At 44.5% G+C, this 21427-nt stretch overlaps 1 protein-coding gene across 1 annotated transcript in view; it reads left to right on the top strand.

The window, feature by feature from the left end:
- The window catches only part of FKBP11 (FK506 binding protein 11), a 40806-nt gene extending 19795 nt beyond the window's left edge, over positions 1-21011 (top strand). Inside the window, exons 4-6 of the mRNA XM_018561879.1 lie at positions 676-709; positions 17399-17469; positions 20775-21011. Of these exons, the coding sequence (XP_018417381.1) occupies positions 676-709; positions 17399-17469; positions 20775-20992 (323 nt within the window). The 3' untranslated portion in view covers positions 20993-21011. The remainder of the gene's footprint in view (positions 1-675; positions 710-17398; positions 17470-20774) is intronic.
- The last annotated feature ends 416 nt before the right edge of the window (positions 21012-21427 follow it).

Genomic DNA, 21427 nt, shown 5'->3' with positions numbered 1-21427 from the left:
AAAAAAAACGGAAGCGCCGACCGGGCGCGGGGGGGGAGGGGGGGTGCCGCGAACGAGCACATATAGGCAATCGGCGGGCTATGGACCCGCCGATCGCCTATATGTGAAACACCCGGTAATGGGTGTGTGCATTTAGCGGGTCTTTTCTGCCCGTGCGTGCCCGCTAGGGGGCGCGCGCGAGCAGAAAAAAATTGCCGTCTGGAGACGGCAACCCGCAGATGCTGCAGTGCCGTCCGTCCGTTTTTTTACTACGGGCGGACGGCAAGAGGTTAATATTGAACAATGCAGGAAGCAGTCTATGAGAAGTTACATAGTTAAGTAAAAAAAAAGACCCATGTCCAATAAAATCAGAATGAACACATTACCATTCGCCTATGACCAGGTGCTGGTTTGTAAGCATCATATCTTATTAATCTTCATGTGTGAACAGGTGATCAGCAGATCCAGTCTTTCAGAAAGCAAAGAGAATAGCTGGAACACATCAGCAGTTAGCAGGGTTAGTTTGTCAACACTTGATCATTCAGATAAAAGCTCGATTGCTTTTTACATATTGGCGGTGCAGAGATAAAGTTTGGAGAATCCATATTGATTTTACGTATATGTGTTGGTATTCTGAAAAATATGTAGAAAGTATACTCTTTATATATTAATGAAATGTCTTCTCTGTATCCACAGGTCTAGAAAAGAGTCTGCTGGGAATGTGTGTTGGGTAAGTTTGGAAACGTCAGTGTCTCCACCTATGTTTTCAGTCTTCAGGTAGATTTTATTTATGGCGTTTATATTTTGTTTTGCTTAGGTGTATGTAACATCTCAAAGAAAATTATTCTCAATCTCTCTCCTGTAAACAGTGTTGCTTGGCTAAATGATGAATCTGTTGAAGCAGCAGAAGTCAGTACTTGACAAGCACTGCTCTTTCTTTCCTTCCTTGCATGCTACTTGTTATTTTGATAAGCGCATTCAGTTTGAATTCAATTTTTCTTGTAAATTAAGGCAAGACAATGTATAGGGATTTGCCTGGAATGATAGCAAAAGTTCGCAAATAACAGTTTTATTATAAACACATAGGGATCTATTTATAAGGGATTTTCAGACCCCTTTGCCCTGTGGATCTCTGTGTGAATAGAGGCAAAAACAAACATTCTTGGCATATTTTCTTTTCAGGTTGAATGTAATGTAATACTGCATTATAGGCACTAGATAAGGCGAAGGAGAAGAGGAAATAAATACGTGTTCCCTATGCTGCTCAGCTACATCTATATCTCCACTATATCTAGTGATATAAATGTTGTTTGAGAACATTTGATATCATACCAGGAAAGTCCCTATACTCCGTCTTACCTTACTTTACTACTGAACTGTTTTGGGAATATGAACAAAAAGTTTATCCTTTGCATTTTTTTTATTATTTGCATTAGCTTGTGATTGCACACATTTGTTACTGCATGCTGTTATCTCATGATAACATCATTAGAGTCAGTTATAGGGCATGTTTATAAAGCAGTAAATATGGTATTCACTAAACATTCACTGCAAGTGAAAGGTCCTGGTTCATGTATTTTAAATTTCATTGATGGATTTGCCCACAGTAATTTTTTGGTAAATGTCACATTCACTGCTTTATAAACATGCCCCTTAGTGTAGGGAATTTGTTAGGGATGCACCGATACCGAGTATTTGGGCGAGTACTCGTACACGCCCAAATGCTCCGATGCCTAGCCCGATAACCGAACTTCCGCTATCAGGAAGCTGGGCAGCAAGTCATTACATGCTGCCCGGCTTCCTGGCTAATCCATGCTCCCTCGTCACCAAGTGGCTTCCCGGCCAATCAGGAAGCCGTGCAGCGTGTAATGACACGCCGCCCAGCTTCCTGATTTGTAGGGAAGATGGCCAATGAGGAAGTTGGAGGGCGAGTCATTACCTGCCCCCCCGGCTTCCTGATTGGCCAGAAAGACGGCTTCATGCTGCCTCGTCACCTGGTGACGAGGAAGCATTTAGACGGCTTCCCTGCTAATCCCAAATAGCGGCTTTAAAGTGCTAGTAAACTCAGGAGTTAAATCTTAAAAATGCATTCAAGAACTATTAACAAAACTGTCCCTTATTTGTTTTTTTTTGGGGGGGGGTTTCCTTTTAAAATGGTCCTTTTTTTATTGAGCAAATCAAACAAAGAAATTACAAACAATGTGATCAAACATATCACATAAAACATATCACCTTACTTCTTCAAGTGGGCAACCTCCTAACTGTGAGGCTGTTGGGTTAACCCACTAAACATTGCAGGAAAGTTCTCACATTCGGCAATTCCTGCGTAATCCGATAACATTTGGTACACCAAAATAACATCTGGCATAGCACATAGGACATTAGAGAGGATAGGTCGGCTTGGAAAGATTTGCGGCCTTTCAGGACTCTAGCCTGCGACCAGCTGGTCCATGACCTCGGCCTATGGTAACTCTCTTGGTCTATGATAAGTAACCACAAGGATTGGTGCAACTTAAACATTACGAGAAAAAGGTCACAGAGAAGTATAGAGAAAGTGGAGGCGAAAAACCAGAAGGAGGAGTCCCCAGTGGTGAATCCACCAAGTGTTCCAGGGCAAGCGGGGATATGGAGGGTCTTGGAGGAAGATCCTGAAGTGCTCCACCCGGAGCACCCACCCGTGGAGCGTGTTATCCCCCACCTTCAAAGGGGCATCACTAAAATGTAGTATGTCATCAGCGTGTGTGTCAGTCTTCTACGTGGGTGTCTGCATGAGTTCCTCGTATGTCTTTCCCTGGCAGAAGTGGGTCCAAGGCGCCCAGAGTCTGGAGAATTTGGTAAGTTTATCTTGTTTGGTGAAAAGAAGTTCCTCCATTTCAGCTATGTAGTTTACCTGTGTAATCCATTTGGTAAGGGATGGGGGCCTCGCCTCTCTCCAAAGTCTGGGTATCAGTGCTCTAGCTGCATTGATCAAATGCTGAGAGAGAGTTTTTTGAGGTCCCTCAACACCTTCCTCTCGGAAGTGGAGCAAGTACACCCCGGGGTGAAATGTAAATTGTTCCCCTGTTATGTGTCCGATGAGTTCGTGGACCCGTTTCCACAAAGGTCGGAGAAGGGTGCACTCCCAAAAAATGTGTAGGAGCGTGCCCTTTTCCAAAGTGCATCTCCAACAGGTCTCTGGTACTGTAGGGTCAATTTTGTGGAGAAGCACCGGGGTCCTGTACCAGCGGGACAGGATTTTAAAGTTGGTTTCTTGGGTCCTACTACTCACTAAGCTTTTGTGGGCCCAGATGCATATCGATTTTCCTCCCGCACTTATTGCCTCCCTCATAGTATATACCATTTCTAAGAGTAAATGCTCTGCGGATTTTAGTTTCCAGCAGATCAGACAGTTCTTTCCTCGCCTCGAAGCTCGACATAAGCCTCTTTGTGGTGGGATTCCAGCCTAGAGACGCGGGCGCACAGCAGCCGCAGACGCTCTAGCCTTTCCCTCTTCCATTGGGCCGCTATCGATATGAGAAGGCCCCTCACAACGCATTTGTGAGCTTCCCATACCGACATCGGAGAGGAGACACTGCCAACGTTCAGCTGAAAATAGGTGCGCAAGTCTGCCTTAATGGTGGCAATGACACTTTGATCCGCCAAAAGGGAAGAGTTCAGTCTCCACACGGATTGGCGGGGATGCGGGGGGTGCAGGTTGAGGGTAGTGAGGACCGGTGCATGGTCAGATGTGGTAATGTTACCTATTTGTGATCGTGTCACCTTTGGCAAGTCACGTTGTGTGATGAAGATGTAGTTAATGCGGGAGTATTTGGAGTGCAGAGAGGAGTAGTAAGTGAAATCCCTACCGTCCGGGTGCACGGTGCGCCACGTGTCAAAGAGGTTAAGGGCTTGAAGTTTTAGACTTCAAGAATTTAAGCGTCCGGTACGGTAGGGAGGGCCGTTTGTCTGACGTGTCTATCAAGGGGTTTAGTGCTACATTAAAATCGCCCCCTAGGACCACCATGCCCCTCGATACCTCTGCCTATTTGGCCATAAATGTTTCGAAAAACCGAGCATGTTGTCGGTTAGGTAGGTAAACACATGCAATGGTCATCGGGATCCCCGAGAGGGTGCCCGTCAGAATGAGGTAGCGGCCTCCATCATCTTTCAGTTCAGTGTGTACCTCAAAGGTACACACTGTGGACAAGGTCAGGCAAGCCCTGGTAATACGCACAACAACATTTTTTTACATAATACAATACAAAACACAAAAGGAAACACTCGGTGAAACACCAACCAATATATACACTACCCCTCAGGCGGGTCGTCTGCCTAACAGTGGGAGACCGTCCGCGACCAGTGGTAAGGTCACAACTTAACCTAGATGTGCTGGGGTATAGTAGGTGAAGCGTCCGTTGCGCCTGGCTGAAGGTGCCAGGTGCAAGGCGTCACTCTTGGGGGAGTGGATTGAGCGAGGGTGGGGAAGGAAATCCTACCAATCAGATGAGACAATGGATAAATTTCCTAGCGGTAAATGGGGTAGAAACTGTCCAATAACCAGGGTGGGGCCCAGGCTATACCCGAGACCCACCAAGGGAGGCATTGAGGGATCTACAACAGACATGAATTGCTACACATACCATAAGTACACGATTGTGTGTGGGGCTGTTCGTATTGGGCAAGTGAGGAGGAGGCCCTGGTGGTCGACGGCCCAAAGTGGACCGCAGACCCACAGAGCCCCGGCAGGTAGCCATGGTCATGCCTCCAGAGCACAGTCATAATACCTCCGCTGAGTAACATGGAAAATAAACTCTTGGCATATTGAAGGCAGGCATGGTTAAGACACCGTGGCAGTGAGTGTGGCAACTCTACTGTTAGGAAGACCTGCGGTGGGGTGTGGGGGCTTCAGATAAACTCTAAGCCGTTAGGTCTGTCCTTTGCGGGAAAGGTTATATATGCAGCTGGAACAGTGCCAGTCCCAACAGTACGGGATACATAGGGGCGGGTGTGGTGTGGAAAATGTGGGAGCAGCAATGTCAATATTTAGCTCATTGGCGCAGGTATGAAGGGCTTCTGGGGAAGGAGTCATTGCTGCTGGAATCCCCAGCCGGGGCTCTCGCAGTAGGAAGGGCTTTCTGCTTCTTCTGCCTACGTGGGTTGGAAGCGCCGGGGTGGGATTGCTCTTTGCGTCCCCGAGCGGGTTCTGTGGTCGCCAGAACAAGCGAAGGCCTCGGGTGGGCAGGGGAAGAGTACAGATCCGAGTACCAATCCTGGATGGTGACTTCAGGCAATTCCAATCTGGCGCATAATTCAGTGATGTCTTCTGGTAGACGTAGGATAGCTGTGTTTCCTCTGTGGGTGGCCGTCAGGCTGAAGGGAAAACGCCATCTGTAGAGGATGTTGCGATCCCTGAGGCAGTCCAGTAAAGGACGTAGTGCTCGGCGCTCCCTACCATCCAGGAAGACTGAACCTCTTTGTCTGGCCTTTAGCAGGATCTCTGCTTTCAGTGGGAAGCTCTGGAGGCAGCATATGATGTCTCGGGGTGTTTCTTCCTGCGGGGCCCGGGGTTTCAAGGCTCTGTGTGCTCTCACCAGGTCTATGGGTGATTCGGCCGGGTCGGTCCAGCAGGTCATTAAAAATGGTCATGAGGACGGTGGGGATTGCCTCCGGCATGTAGGTCTCTAACACCCTCCGAACTCTAATGTTGGACCTCCTCCCCCGATTATCCAGGTCCTCCAAGTGGCGTCTCATCTCTATCAGGCTGCGGACCGTGTGATCCTGCTGGGAATGAATGGCCTGGATTGCCGCACTCTGCTTGCGGCCTGTGCTTTCCACCGCGTGGATGCGGCAGCCCATGTCCTGCAGATCCTTCCGCAGCTCTGACACCGCTGAGCAGAGGGCCTCCTTGATGTCCAAGGCCACTGAATGGAGCTCCACTCTGGTTTGCAGATGCTGGAGGTAAGATGAGGGGTGGGAATCTGGCGGTTCGGGGCCCGAGATGGAAGCGGGTGCGTGAAGGGGCACGGTGGTGGAAGGTCCCGCCGCCATTTTGGGAGGCCGCTCTCCGGTGGCGGAAAATGTCCGGTACATGCCCACTCAGCTGCGTGGTATGAGGCGGGGGTTCGAAAGCTATCGTCTGTTGTTGCCCAATCTTCACCATCTTGGGTGGAAGGACGCTAATGGAGCTTCTTGTAGGTCACGGGTAGCCGGAGCTCAGTTAGTGTGCGGCCATTCTCCTCGCGGTGCAGGCCACGCCCCAACTGTCTCTTATTTGTGTATCACTCAGCTGTAGATCCTCAAATCATCTCTGAATTAGTGCTGACACTGTCCTTCCTTCTGGAGAGTGACTGCATTTGTTCCCCATGGTCCCTGTGTGTGTTGTAAAGTAGTCACCGCTGCAAGCATGCTCCTGTGATGGACTATAATCTCAATACAAATTTGTAAACTAAACGGGAGATTGTGGCTACATCACACACAGAGACCCAATAAATGGTAAGATTAACCACCTCCCGTCCATGGCCGTTCGTGAACGGCCGGGTGGGAGTCTAGTAGGAGCGGGAGGGCATCTTAAGACGTCCTGCCCCTCCCCCCTCTCGCACACGAGCGGGAAAACTGTCAGCATGTAAACAGCCATCGATGGCTGTTTACGTTCAAGCGATTCCCAGACCCCCCCCCCTATTTTGCACATCAGAAGCAGAAGATTGTTTCTATGACTGTGGGGGATCCCACATGTATACTATTTTTCAGTAAGAAAGTGCAATGAGCCGTACAAAGCTGCTTAATAAGCCTGATATTGTTGTTGCCCTGTTGGCCACTGTGCATTCATTATACTCGGCTTTATTGAAGCTCTAACATATCACTTTCTCTTATATGGCTTGAATCCCATGGATAAAAGCTCTCGATGAAGGAATGCAAGTTCTTGCATCTTCCTAGCTTTGGTCTTCTTCTTGTCCTTCAGTCCAGAAAATATAAATCAGAGTGTCTGAATAGCATGAGTGATGTGCTTGGAGATAAATAATGGTGTGATTGATGTATACAGCATCGTGTCATAAAGAAATTGATTGGATTTTTAGAGGTAGAACAAAGCTACAATAACCTTTTTACCCAACCAAGGCAGGTGGTAGTTTGGAATTGCAATGTGTCGGGGATTTATTATGAGATAGAAGCTCTAAAATGTGTGATGGTCTTTAGATCTATTTCCTGTGGGAAGTGCTGGCCGATCTCTCAGTTTATGATCCAAATAAATTGATGCATTTTGTCATAAGCATTACTTAATCAACAACATAATCTGTATTAGCATTGTAACTCTACCTTTTCCAGCTCCAAATCTGTCAGGATAAAATCTGGTAAATAAAAAAAGAAAAGAGGCATTGCTAGCTACAGGATTTGCTGTGCAATTCACACAGTTAGGGCCCGTTCACACTAGCCTGTCTGCTAAAATGCAGCAATATTAGGCCAAGTTCACACCTGCGCAATCCATGACCATGCGGCAATCGTGCACGATACGGATTGCCGTGTGGTCACGGATGAATGTCCCCCAAACTCTACTTTATAGATACACCTCCTAGTCTCCCTTTCCTGGTATAAGTTTTTAATGGCACCCCAGTCATGCCGGGCGGATCGCGTTGGTTCCCCGCTGCGACTCTGCCCGTGCAAATTAACATGATCGCACCTAAACAGCTGCGTGTCGTTTGCCGCAAAAATGTGCCTTTTTTCTGCAATTGCGGCGCTGATGTAACCCCATTGAATTCAATGAGGTTCAGTGCGGCAATGGCTGTGTGCAATTGAGCACTATCGCACGGTCCCGGGACGTGCATCCTGGATTGCCCAGGTCTGCACCAGCCCTCAAACATCAGGGTCTATTTATAAAGGATTCGCTGTGCAATTCACACAGTTAGGGTGCGTTCACACTAGCCCGTCTAATAAAACACAGTGTTTTAGCAGGTGGTCTAGTGCATTTTGGCAGCTACGGCACTGATTAAAAACATTTTTTTAAACCTTTATGTGGAGTGTACAATTTGTACACTCCATTCAGGTCTCCCTATGGCCACATGGTGCACTGCGCTGACATGCGGCAATCTGCCGTGGCATGCAGTTTGCTGCGTTGAAATGCAGCATGTTTGCATTTTATCACAGCGCACCACCCATCATACCCGCGTTGTTTTCTACGTGTCCTTGTGGTCACCTGCGTTGATCCGGTGTGGTACAAATCAGGTCACCACTAAATGTGCGCACGGGCCCTGAATGTTCCCTTCACACTGTTTATCTGTATTGTACAGCATTGAGCTATTAAAGAGGTTTCACCCTGTTCACCGATCATTTTTAAAGAGGATTCACTCATTAGCATACACCACAATATTACTAACAAGATACATTTAAATTCACACAAGATTCACCCGTGGTAGCGTGATAGGTCGCCACCTGTGCAATAAGTCCATCCGTGAAATTTCCTTCCTACTAAATATTCAGCGGTCACCTGTTAGTGGTATTATAACAAAGTGGAAGCAACTGGGAACAACAGCAACTCAGCCACAAAGTGGTAGGCCACGTAAAATGACAGAGCAGGGTCAGCGAATGCTGCAGCGCACAGTGCGCAGAAGTCTCTAACTGTCTGCAGAGTCAATAGCTACAGACCTCCAAACCTCGTGTGGCCTTCAGATTGGCACAACAACAGTGCGTAGAGAGCTTCATGGAATGGAATCCCATCGGATGCAGTGGTGTAAAGCACGCCACCACTTGACTCTAGAGAAGTGGAGACGTGTTTTCTGGAGTGACGAATCACGCTTCTCTGTCTGGCAATACGATACGTGAATTAGAGCGGAGACTGCGAGCCGGGCCTTCTCATCCAACATCAGTACCTGACCTCACAAATGCGCTCCTGGAAGAATGGTCCAACATTCCCATAGACACACTCCTAAACCTTGTAGACGCCTTCCCAGAAAAGTTGAAGCTGTTATAGCGGTAAAGGGTGGGTCAACTCAATATTGTACCCTACGGACTAAGACTGGGATGCCATTAAAGTTCATGGGCGTGTAAAGGCAGGCGTCCCAATACTTTTGGCAATATACTGTAGTAGATTCCAAAAATAAACAAGACTGACATGTCACATTTAAATTCAAATAGGACTCAGCCATCACATCTAAAATGAAACAGGATTCACCCATCAGCCACTGCATTACACAGGGGTAATCCTCTGAAATTCTGTAAAATACAGACAGATGAATGTCCACCAAACTCTACTTTATAGATACACCTCCTAGTCTCACTTTCCTGGTATCAGTTTGAGAATTTCTAGTTTTTATTGGATTGGTTACTGTTTGATTGCCCTTTTTTTAACTTTCCTCCCAGTTGTCAGAGGTCTGAGTTAGCTGTTTTTTACATAAACTGTCCCAAAAAAGGTTTTAGTGACCTCCATATCAGCAATAGCATTGGCATTATGGAAATGAGCTGCCTTTGTAGAAAGGTGATCAGGAGTCTGTAGGACATGCTGATGATCTATTGATGTACTGAGACAGTGCTATGAGGAGGCAGCTCAGTGTAAAAGGCCAGTGAAAGCTATTTTTGGGGGGGAAGGTTAGAACCTTTGTCAGGTTTTTGTTTCTGTCTGCATTTAGGCAGATTGCTCTTTAACCCTACTGTACCCTATGCTACCCAACCATGGTAGACATTCACTGGCTGAGCCTTCTTGGGAGCTGATCAGCCAAGTTGGGCTTTTTCTTTGTAATCACTGTTAGTATAGACAGACGTTGGAGATGTCTGTAGAGCAGCCTTTCTCAACAAAGGTGCCTTCTGGAATTAACATGGGTGCCTTAACATTTTTGCTAAAGGGGGCTTCTGATGTGCAAGGGTGAGAGGGACTCTGATGTAAGGGGGAACGCCAAATTCTTTCTTTTTCTTTGCCTGGAGTCCTCCCAAAAAACCCATACCGAACCCCTATCGAGATAGAGGTCTGGTATTAATTTTGGGGGATCACACCTTGCTTTTTACATTTTTGTGGAACTGCAAGTCTCATGAGGCATTGCAAGACTCTGACAGCCACAGGCATGACTTCCAGAGGCAGAGGGATTATGGGATTTGTAGTTCAAGCACAGCTGGAGGGCCAGAGTTGCCCACCATTGATCTAATGTAATGCAGTAACTGTTTGGCTGATAACTTTCAGCCTGGCTCACCTAAAGATGCTAAAAGGCCACTCACAGCTCAAATTTTGGATGATTCAGCAGGAATCGGCTGAAGTTCGAGCAGTGTATGGCCACCTGGAGAATGGTTATTTATTGTTCTCTTATAAAGGCCGTCAATACCGAGTGGACAGCGTAGCAAGTGTTGGATAATTTAGGGACGTATATCCCTTTGCTCATGTGCAATCTAGCTGGAACACACAGTACCCGGAAGCAGCCAAGCTGTGGAACGCACACTAAGGGGTGTATTTATAAAAAGTTCACAGAGCCATTCATTCTGTGAAACTGACATTTACAGTGGTTCAGTGTGAATAGAGCAAAATCAAACGTCTTCTTGTGCAGAATGAATGTCATTGTCTGAAAATACAGCTTTAAGGCCACTAGAAGAATCCGTGAAGCATGGGAAATAAATACTTCTTTCCTGTATTTCTGAGCTACATCTAGTGGCCATATTGTGCTATTTTCCTCATATTACAGAAGATGAATGTATACCATTCGATTTTGCCTCCATTCATGCAGAATCTTGCTATGTGAATGTTTACTTTATCATCCTATTGGTTGGTTTTATATCATATTGCTATGCATAACATTAGTATGTATCTACATTTTTACTTGCTGCTCTGAATGAATGCATAGTACTGTATCATTTATTTACATAAGCTGTCATTTTTTAAGGACATCTATCAGCTCTATTTTTAATAATATTTATTTTTGACATTTTATATTAATAAGTAGCAATAGTGTTTTGTTTTTTTACTCACCCCACCAATATGTTTGCATCTGTAATCTAAATCACTTGAAATGACATTAAATCAACCTATGTATCGCCTTCCCCCTACTCATGTATCCTTTTTTATATTCTTACTTGGTACAGAGTCTGTATTGCATCTTTTATCTGAAGAGGTGACCATTCCTTACAAAACGTGTTGTTGGTGTTCTAATAAATATCCCATAAAAAAAAGTGTAGATTGTTATTTCTACACCACCCAATCCTGCCAACTGTGGACTATAGCCACCTACGAGTGCTTCTGCTGCAATAGAAACTCATGGTGTTTTTTTGTTTCTTTTTGTACCCAGATATAGCTCAGTTTTATAAACCTGTTATTAGGTAGTAGTATGTAACAAGATATAAATCTGCATCTGTACGAATACATACAGGGTCATTCACAAAGCTGCCGAAGACAGCCGAGTGAATAACCGAGCCGAAGTGAACAGAGCCGAATGATGTTCAGCTATTCACTCCGGGCTCAGTACGGCTGATTTCAGTCGTACATCAGCTGAAATCAGCCGTACATTGGCTGCCTTCGGTCAGCCGTAAATGCTCCGTATGTTCAGCTGAGCCGAAGTGTAGAGGGACTTCGACTCTGCTGATCCAACATCTGGATCAGCTGAGCCGAAGCTCTGACAGGTCACTCGCTGCCGTTCACCCCTATTCTCATAGGGGGCGAACGGCAGTAAGTAAATAGCCGAATGCCACCGAGCAGCATTCGGCTCGGCTACTCTGCTCGGGAACCTCTGTGGTAACGAGCAGAATAGAAAATAAGTGAAAAGAAAGGAAAAAATAGAAAAATTATTTAAAAAATGTAAACAAATAGTCAAATTAAAAAACAAAAAAATATTTTAAAGAAAAGAAAAAACCCCAATTGGGCAGAGCTAGCGGTAACAGCTAGCTCAGCCCAACTGTTTCCTATTGGCTGACACCTGCTGAAGTCTTCTAGCAGGTCCCGGCCAATGAATAACAACTGGGCGGAGCCGGACGTGTTTTTTTTTACCTGCTAGCTGACCTCAGCCAGTAGAAAAAAAACATATTTCAGCCATTCAGGAAAAGAAGGATGATATAACTGTATCTGGGTAGACTTTTCTGTACACAGGAATTGCAGATCTGACTTCTGCGGGTTAAAGTCAATTTGTATAAAGAGTTCCGCAGCTGCTACAATTAACTGGTAGAGTGCTCTGATGTCAGACAGAAGAAATGAAGAGTATATAGCTGCCTCAATGGACAGGTACTGGTAAATGGGATAGCAAAAAAGACTTTGTGGTTGGCAAGCTTGGCACAGCTGCTTCTTACCATCAGTGCCAGTTAAACAGATGCATGGAGAATTAGCTGCGTTGGTGCATGGGACCTATGCACTGATTTGCTCAAAATGAAGAATGTTATTAAGTTATATTCAGATTAAAACAAAGTGACTTCCATTTCTCAGCCCTTATAATGCTTATGATTACTGTTGTGGACAGGGCATACCTGCCGTAGGTTGTATTTGCCATAATCACCAGGCCTTGTTCTCTTCAGTCAGGCCATTTCTGTGCTTCCCAAATGATTGATTCACTTAGACAGACCTGGACAATCTCAAAGGTCACTGCTCTATAACTCTAGCATCATCTTAAAATCTGTTTATAAGGTCCAGTCATTTCTACAGGATACTATGAACTCCTAAGCCATGCCATAGAGTCTTCAGAGAGCCAGACAAGTGGCAAGAAATAGACTTATGTAATGTATTTTGGAATGAAACTGCAATGAAGGGATGTTCTTTGTTCTGGATCTGATATGATTGAATCCTGTTATGGTCGGGTCACCGATTGTCTTTTATACAGAAATCCTATATAAGCACTTCGATAAGCTTTCTGTGTTTAGTGGTTACATTTCATTCTACATGTTCAACATAAAGGAGTTGTTCTGAGAATACCTGGAAATGACCCTGTGTATATTTATCAGTATTTAACAATCAACTGGAAACAATAATAGGGAACATAGTAGATAAGAGAATGAAAAGAAACATGAGATAAAACACACAGGGTGCCTTTGCTGACCTTATTTTAAAAATGAAGGTTGTCTGAATGTTTGTAGTTTCAATGCTGAGTTACTACGGTAGCTTGAACATGCATAGAGCAGGTATAGTTGGGATGCCTGATCTGCATACTTGTTCTGAGTCAGTGACTCAGAAAGTAATGGAGTCAATGGATCGGCATGACAGCTAGGCAACTAGTGTTTTCAGAAGGAGAGGTCAGCAATGGCAACCTTTGTATTCCTCACAATACAGGCTTTCATTTAAAGCAAACCTGAAGTGACTTATACAAGGGTGGGCGGATACATTTTGCCTCCACTTAACGGAGAACTATGAGGTGAGTGCTTTTCACTCACCTCATAGTTCTAGCCGACCTGTGACAATGACACTGTCACAGGTCGGCTCAGTAGATCGGGAAGTGAGCGAACACATACCGGCATTCGCTCACTTCTCGATCCTGTCACGGCTCTCTGCCGTGACAGGGAAGGGGCTGGATTCTCCCCTGTCCGATCCTCCAGCGCTGACTGGCGGAACGGACGGTGGAGGGGGCTGATACAGCTGGCTCTGCCTCTAGATAGGCAGAGCCAGCTGTCACTCATGCAGCTGGGCGGATCCAGACATAATTGTCGGGATCCGCTTCAGCTGCGGCGTCTCAGTATACCGCTTGCGGTATACTGAGCTTAGGGTGACGGAAGGACGCTAGTTTGTGTCCTCCCGTAACCCTAAGGAGAACTATGGGAAAAAGCCCTAACCCCATAGTTCTCCTTTAAATAGAAAACGAACAGGAAAAGATATTTAAATAAAATTAAACAAATACACCTATATAATTTATTTTCAAAGCTGCATAATTTTTCTACAAAATCACCACACGCTCCAATACCCTTCCGCCAATTCTGCACTAGTGTTTGAAATCCGTCCTTAAAAAAAAAAAAAAAATCGGTGTTTTGTTCTTGAAACCATTTCCTCACTGCAGACTTCACGTCTTCCTCACAGATGAAACGCCGGCCCTTCAAGTGTTCCTTTAGTTTTGGGAACAGTCTGGTGGACAGCACTGAAAAGTCCAGGTGTTAAATCGCCCTCATACATACCTGAACCACTCTTGGCACTGCATATCAGGCCACATTTAATCTTCAGTAGCCCTGATGCCCCAAAGCCATGTTAATGGCTTGGCTTTGCTGGATCAATAAAAGGTAAAATGAGTGCTGAAATACTGTTTCAGACTTACTCGATTGCTGATCATAGTCAAAAGCCTAGGATTTACTTGTGTGATGTCTGTTAAGGGAGAGGATCAAAACTGGCTAACTCTTCTCTTCAAGTGAATCTGCCATTTTAAAAAGAAAACAAACTTTCTGCCAGGTCTAAAGTGCAGAGACCTCTGGTTCCATACCTGCAGGAACTTTCAGTACTCCCTCTAGATATGCCATTCTGAATGGGCAAAGCTCCTACACTTCCTGGCAGTGTCAGAGATTGCCTGCTTCCTCATGCACCCTCCTCTTCATACATTCCTATTAGCCCATCACTATAATGGGCTGTCTTACTGACTCATAGGAATGTGTGGGAGAGGGTGGGCAACTTTTGACGCGTCAGAACTTTGCTCAATCAGATTAGGTTGGTGGTTGTTTCAGTGACAGTCACTTTAAGCAGAGATCATGAGGTCAAGGGCCTAGACTTTGGTTACACAACCAATAACAGAAGGTGCAGACAGGGCCGGCCTTAGGCCTTTAGGCGCCCTGTGCGAGAAAGCTTTACAGCGCCCCTCAGTGATGAAGCCGCCCCCAGGACGAGCTGTGTCGGCCGCACGGCGCCCTTGTTGCCATGGCGCCCTGTGCGGCCGCACTGCTCGCACACCCCTAAGGCCGGCCCTGGGTGCAGAGATTTATCAGGGTAATGTAACTATTTCAGCACTGCCGTTACTCTTTTTCCATCCCGCCAAGATGTTAACATAAAAGTTATTTGAGTATTATTATTATTATTATTATTATAGGTATTTATATAGTGTGGACAATTTACGCAGTGATTTACATACTTTACATTCACATCAGTCCCTGCCCTCAAGGAGTTTACAATCTAGGGCGCCTATCTCACACACATACATAAAGGGACGATTTAGACCAGAGCCAATTAACCTACTAGCATGTCTTTGGAGTGTGGGAGGAGTACCCGGAGGAAACCCACACAAGCACAGGGAGAACATGCAAACTCCATGCAGATAGTGACCTGGCCAGGATTCAAACCAGGAACTCCCAGTTCACAAGATACAAGCGACAAATTCTGTGTTTATTGATGCACAATCAAGTGTACATCGCAGCAACCATCACCCAGACCAAAGAGATTTTGCATCAATAAACACAGGATTCATCGCTTGTATCTTGCGGAGTGCAGTCATTCTCTGGTTCCCGTTTGTGCATGTGAGCATACACTTTACAACCTGCACCTGCGGGGGGAATACAGCCTGAGCTGGGCTGCAGAATTGGAGCGGTGAGGATTTTTGCAATACTACTGGGACCCCCAGTGCTGCAAGGCAGAAGCGCTAACCAATACGCCGCTGTGCTGCCCAGTATAATTCTGTTTTAACATATTTAAATGAAAGTAATAGAATATGGATAGATATTTTTTGTGCAGCAGAAGCTACTTTCCTACAGCTATTGTATATGTATAAAAGAAAGCAAGTGAACAATGAAAAAAAAAAAAAGAATTTAATGTGATTAGCCCGATAGTTGATTGTTTGCACATTACCATTCTAGTAGTGGCAGAACTGCCAGCATAGTAGCTCGAGCTACTGCTGGACTCCCAGGAATGGGCCCCTTTCTGTCCAAAACCCACTACTGTCTCCTAATGCACATGAATGGATAGACAATGCTAATAACACTGGATTTGACGTTTGCCTTGCAGTACAGGGGGTCCCGGTTTCAAATCCCAGTCAGGACACTATCTGCAAGGAGTTTGCATGTTCTCCCTGTGCTTGTGTGGGTTTCCTCCGGGTACTCAAGTTTCCTCTCACACTCCAAAGACATGCTGAAAGGTTAATTGGCTCCTCTCTAAATTGGCCCTGCATGTATGTGAGATAGGTACCTTAGATTGATAACTCCTTGATGGCAGGGACTGATGTGAATGTGCACATGTAAAGCACTGCGTACATTGTTGGTGCAATATAAATACCAGTAATACATAATAAATGTCTGAAAAGATCAGCCCCTGCTACATCCTCAACTTCCCATAAAGCAATATTGGAGTCACTAGTGAGAGGAGAAATTCTTAGTCCTACCTGCAGCTGACTAATGATACTGTATCTTCTGCAACTAAACAAGTCACCTGCCAGGAGCTCAAGGACTGCTTTAAAGGAGAACTATGAGGTGAGTGAAAATCACTCAGCCTCATAGTTCGAGCCGACATGTGACAATAAAACTGTCACACGTCGGCTCAATAGATCGGGAAGTGAGCGAACACATACCGTCGCTCGCTCACTTCTCGATCCTGTCCCTGCAGAGAGCGGTGACTGTCACTCAAAGCTCCCTGCAGGGATTCCCCCCCTCCCTTGTCCGATCCTCCAGTTCTGAAGAATGGAGGAACGGGGGAGGGGCAGGTACAGCTGGCTCTGTCTCTAGATAGGCAGAGCCAGCTGTCACTCGCGCAGCTGTGTGGATCCAGACAGTAATGTCGGGATCTGTCCCGGCTGCGGCGTCTCAGTATACCACGAGCTGTAGCTTGCTATATACTGAGCTTTGGGTGACGGGAGGACGCTAGTTTGTGTCCTCCCATGACCCTTAGGAGAACTATGGGGAAAAGCACCGACCCCATAGTTCTCCTTTAATGATAAAAAGGAGACCTTTCTTAAAATTATACTGTTATAAATTCTGCCTTGTTAGGAATTTATTCATGTAGACTTTGAAGTTACTGGAAGGCCCACTTTTTTGAAAAAACGGAAATATAATTGACCCAACACCATTATATTCTTTACTTTAAGTGTATTTTCAGTGCATATCTACTTAGAATGTTGATGAAAACATTTACTGTAGACTGGCTTCCATCCAAGTTGTCCCATATGTGTTGTAGGTCTATTCCTTTCTAAGCACCTTCAGAAAAAGGGGACAAGGTAAATATTACTGTGTTCATGTAAATAGTTTCAGAGCACATCAGTGAATCAAATGACTAAATAGCTACGAGAGATTGCAGACCCTAAATATTGTTCATATTTTCCTTTTTCTGTAGTAGATAACTGCTGCGTAAGGGAAAAGATCGAACTGCACAAATTAAACACATATGACCACCTGCTGACAGCTCCTGGGGGACAGACCCTATTATGACAATCTACTATTCCATCTTTAGCTGCGTTGTGTAGCGGGATACATTTTCCTCCACAGTTAGCGCTGTAATTGTCCTCATTTTATATCAATACCACAGCAGGATAGATTGCTGCCACACTGGGTTTTTCAGGCTGATTGATTTGCCATCTTGATAATCCTGTGTTTATTTTCTCATCAGGGAAAAGCGCAAAGTGGTTATCCCACCTGGTTTGGCGTATGGAAGAAGAGGATACCCCCCTTCTATACCAGGTAAATCCTGATCCTTTCTAATCCTTTTCTATAGATTGCAGGGTGCAGATCATTTCCCACTGAATACAATTCTCAAGAAGTAATTAAAGTCTTTATTCAACATTAAAAAAAATCTCAGTTGACCAAATGCACATGTGTTGTAATGAAACATTTCCCACTAATTCTCTGCATTAGGACATGGATTTTAAGGTCTGCAAAGTGCAATCCATATTGAGCTGGACAACATGATACAAAACAACTATGGATCTTCTTTATTTGCTAGCTGAAGCCAAGCACACCCTGTACCTTTTGTATATGAAATACAATAGAACCTGTAAATCTATACTGACAGGGCAAAGGAACCAGTAAGCTTTCCACTAAAATGATTATTGAAGCAAATTGCAGCATCGACGTGAAGAGAATGTATAGTGACTTTGTGCACATTTATCTATTATCAGGACTAAACGTTTCTTCTTCAGTCAGGTTCATTTGAAATACTACGCATTCATATTCTGCAGTTTTCTATCCAGCCAGCAGATGGCGATGAGTCTTCTTTGCACATAGCTAGCTGTTTTAGGTCTCGCCTTTGCTGAAGCAAGTCAGTTGTTGACAGAACTGGAATGAGCCATTCAGAGAGCTTAGCATGTGTTATTTAGGCAGTGGGAGCTGCTGCAGAACTCTTTTTCTCTTTTTTGAGACTCCTTTGTTTTGTATTACTTGCTTATTTGTAAGAGAAAGATTGCATATATAATGTAAAAACCTAAGACACATGTTTTTGAAAAAACGGAAATAAAATTGACCCAAAACCATTATATTTTCTCCTTTAAGTGTATTTTCAGTGCGTATCTACTGAGAAACATTTCCTGTAGACTGAGCAAACTGGTAGCCAAGTGATTAGCAATCTAGGCTTGCAGTGCTGTGGTTCTGGTTTGCCTACTACAAGATTACAAATGATACTACACCATTTCTACAGATGTTGTATGTTTTCCTTGTGTTACGGGGGGAGGGTCCTACAGGTACTTCTGTTTTTAGGCTTGATCTAAAAATGCAGTGGAAGGTTAAGTGCCTTCCACCCAAACCAACTTTACTATCTGTATGACAGGGTCAGTACACTGTAAGCTTCTTCGGGAGGCAGGGCATGATGCATAGCACTGTGGAGAGTGCCAGTGCTATGCATATTAATAAAATAGGTAATGTCTTAGGTAGCTTTCCCGTTTCTTCCCATTGATTTTTTGAAAGAGAATAGAGTTGATACCAGTTGATATTTGAATTATAGGTGTAGCCTAAGTGAGCCCCTGGCTTGTGTCTTGGAATAGTCTTCCATTGGTTTGATCTTCCTGCCATAATTCTTGTTCTTGTACACCTAAGTTTTGAGTGTTCCTGACACCTTTGTGGGTTCCAGCTCCTACTATCAGTGTCAAAGCCGCACAGCAACCAGGGTAAGTGTAATCCAAAATGTATTTTAAAAAATCCAAGCAGATTCCAAAAAACACATCGAAAAGAATGATAAACAGCATGTACATCACCATAAGTATCTCCCAAACCACACCATGCCAATCACGCCTAGGCATAAACATAGACCTCTATGAGTAAGCCCAGGTGGTGAAACGTGTGAGAGGCGTTGGCATGGTGTGGGAGATACTTATGGTGATGTACATGCTGTTTATCATTCTTTTGGATTTGTTTTTTGGAATCGGCTTGGATTTTGCACTTGCCCTGGCGACTGTGCTGCTGATTTTTTGGAGATTGATTTGGGCAAGTGAGAAGCACAGTACAGTACAGCCTGCACCCAGAGTGTGACCTCGAGGTTGGGACGTAGCGGTGAGTCCATGGAGCTTTTTGAACAGTGTTAAATATAGTCATTTTTTAAAACTTTTGTTATGTTTCAGTATTGTTAGCCCTTGCCAGTACAGGATGAAGAAACCATTACTTTTGGCTGGAGAAGCAATGAGACCGTATAATCAGCAGGGTTATGGTGGAGCCAAAAGGAACTTACTCGAAATTCTGTGAAACAGTGAACTAAAGCACGGGTTTAATAAAATAAATGGTATTAGGATGTCATCACAAATCCAAAAGGTGGAGAGAGAAAAGTGGGTGGAAGTGGAGAGGGGTAGTACGCTGAATGATTTGACATGTTGCCAAGAGTTGTGTTTTTACTTACACTTTGTGGAGGAGCAAGATGCTGCATAATGTACTACATATAGTAGTATTAGTAGTACTAAAGTCATAGCGCTTCAGTATATAGAAAAAAAGATATGACCTGCAAGCTTAAGGAAAGCAGTCCCAATTCACCGCTAAAGAATGTTTGTAATATCTCACTGAGCGAGGAGAAACGAGTTTACCTTGTGAACATTCTATAAAAGCCATTATAAAATATATTGGAAATTCTTGTCTTGAGAGTTCTAGGCCACGCTTTCAGGAAAATCAAAACACCTTAGATTGATTTTCCCATATACAACAAAGAACTACTTTAGATGTCAATGTTCCGTGCACTGTGTTGCCCAAAAGTAGTGCAGGTCTGTTTTTCCTCATACCCTGAGGCTTGATAGGGGGCCAGTTCAAAATGAGTGGGCTCTATCTGCAACGTGCAAGAATTGCAAACGGAGCCAAGCATGATATTCGGTCTGAATGATAAACATGCTAAATATTTCAGAAGCTTTCCTGTTCTGATTGTTTCAGATGGTTGAATAAGCAAAATCCCTACTGCTATTTCCCTGTTGATATATATTGTGAGCTGGGGAATAGGTAGCGGGTGCAATTGCTCCCTGGGGTGAGCAATCTTGCAAGGTTTAGAGACCAGACCAGTGACTTATCTTCAAACAGTGTTACATTTATTGGTGCAACACACAGGCTATGTACAGTGCTCAAAGAAAGTAAATACTTCAAAAACAAAATCCTAGCCGTGTCCCGGCACTAACTAAACATACGATAGTCCTGACTACCAACCTGTACATACCTATTGTTTGTCAGGCTTCAGCAAAACACACTGACCAACCTTGTGCTCCAGGAGATAGAAACTGACTGCTCCCCAGGCTCCAGAGCTCTGTCTGTTTGCCTCACCTGCACTAAATTGCCACTGAGGCAAAGCGTAAAACCTGGGGCCTACTATAGGTTCCGGAAGGTGTAAGAGAGGAATCTGGGTGACACATAAACCCCGGACAGGACCTCTCCTTGCTCTCTACATGATGACCTGCTACAATATGTATTATTAAAATGACTTTAACAATGCCCTGAATAAACACACAACACTAAACTGGCTAAACAAGATGTTTTACGTCTATACTTTTGTATATCTTAGTAACCAGCTTTTAACTCTTTACCTGCAGGTGACGCTGTGCTGCAGTTTGAGACTGAAGTAATATCACTAACCAAGCCCACACAGTGGCAGACACTGGTGGACGATGTCCTCCCCATGCTCTGCATTGCCCTTGTGCCCACACTCTTAGCATTGATTGGATACCACCTGTACTCTAAGTCAAAGATGCCAACTGTGTCCAAAAAGAAATTAAAGGAGGAGAAAAGGAACAAAGCCAAAAGGAAATAAAGAACTCTAATTTTATCAAACTGCTAAGTCTGATTTAGTTCTTCATTTTTTTTCTGGGTGTTTTTGTGTATGGTGATCAAGACATTATCAGTACCGAAAAGCATCTTTTTTACATCCTTCGGTGCACTGCTAATTGTGAAGCTAACCCAGACAAGAACAGTGCTGAGACATTGGAACATTTGTGGGTAATCTCCAGCCTGGGATACCATATGATAAACTGGGCAGCACACAAGTAAATACAGTCATGTGAAAAAGTAAGTGCACCTCATGGACATTGTTGACTGTATCAATATTTTGTAACAGGCAAACATTAGTTCTACAGATACAGGTGATACACTCGGACATACGACACACAAAACTGACATGGTTTACTCACTCTAATGATGTAAATGGACAAACATTCTCATTTTTCACATGGGAAAAAAAATAAATGCA

This window comes from Nanorana parkeri, unplaced genomic scaffold (genome assembly GCF_000935625.1).
Source record: "Nanorana parkeri isolate BGI_ZX_2015 unplaced genomic scaffold, ASM93562v1 scaffold549, whole genome shotgun sequence".
Classification (NCBI taxonomy): Eukaryota; Metazoa; Chordata; class Amphibia; order Anura; family Dicroglossidae; genus Nanorana; species Nanorana parkeri.
This window is presented reverse-complemented; position numbering and strand designations above follow the sequence as displayed.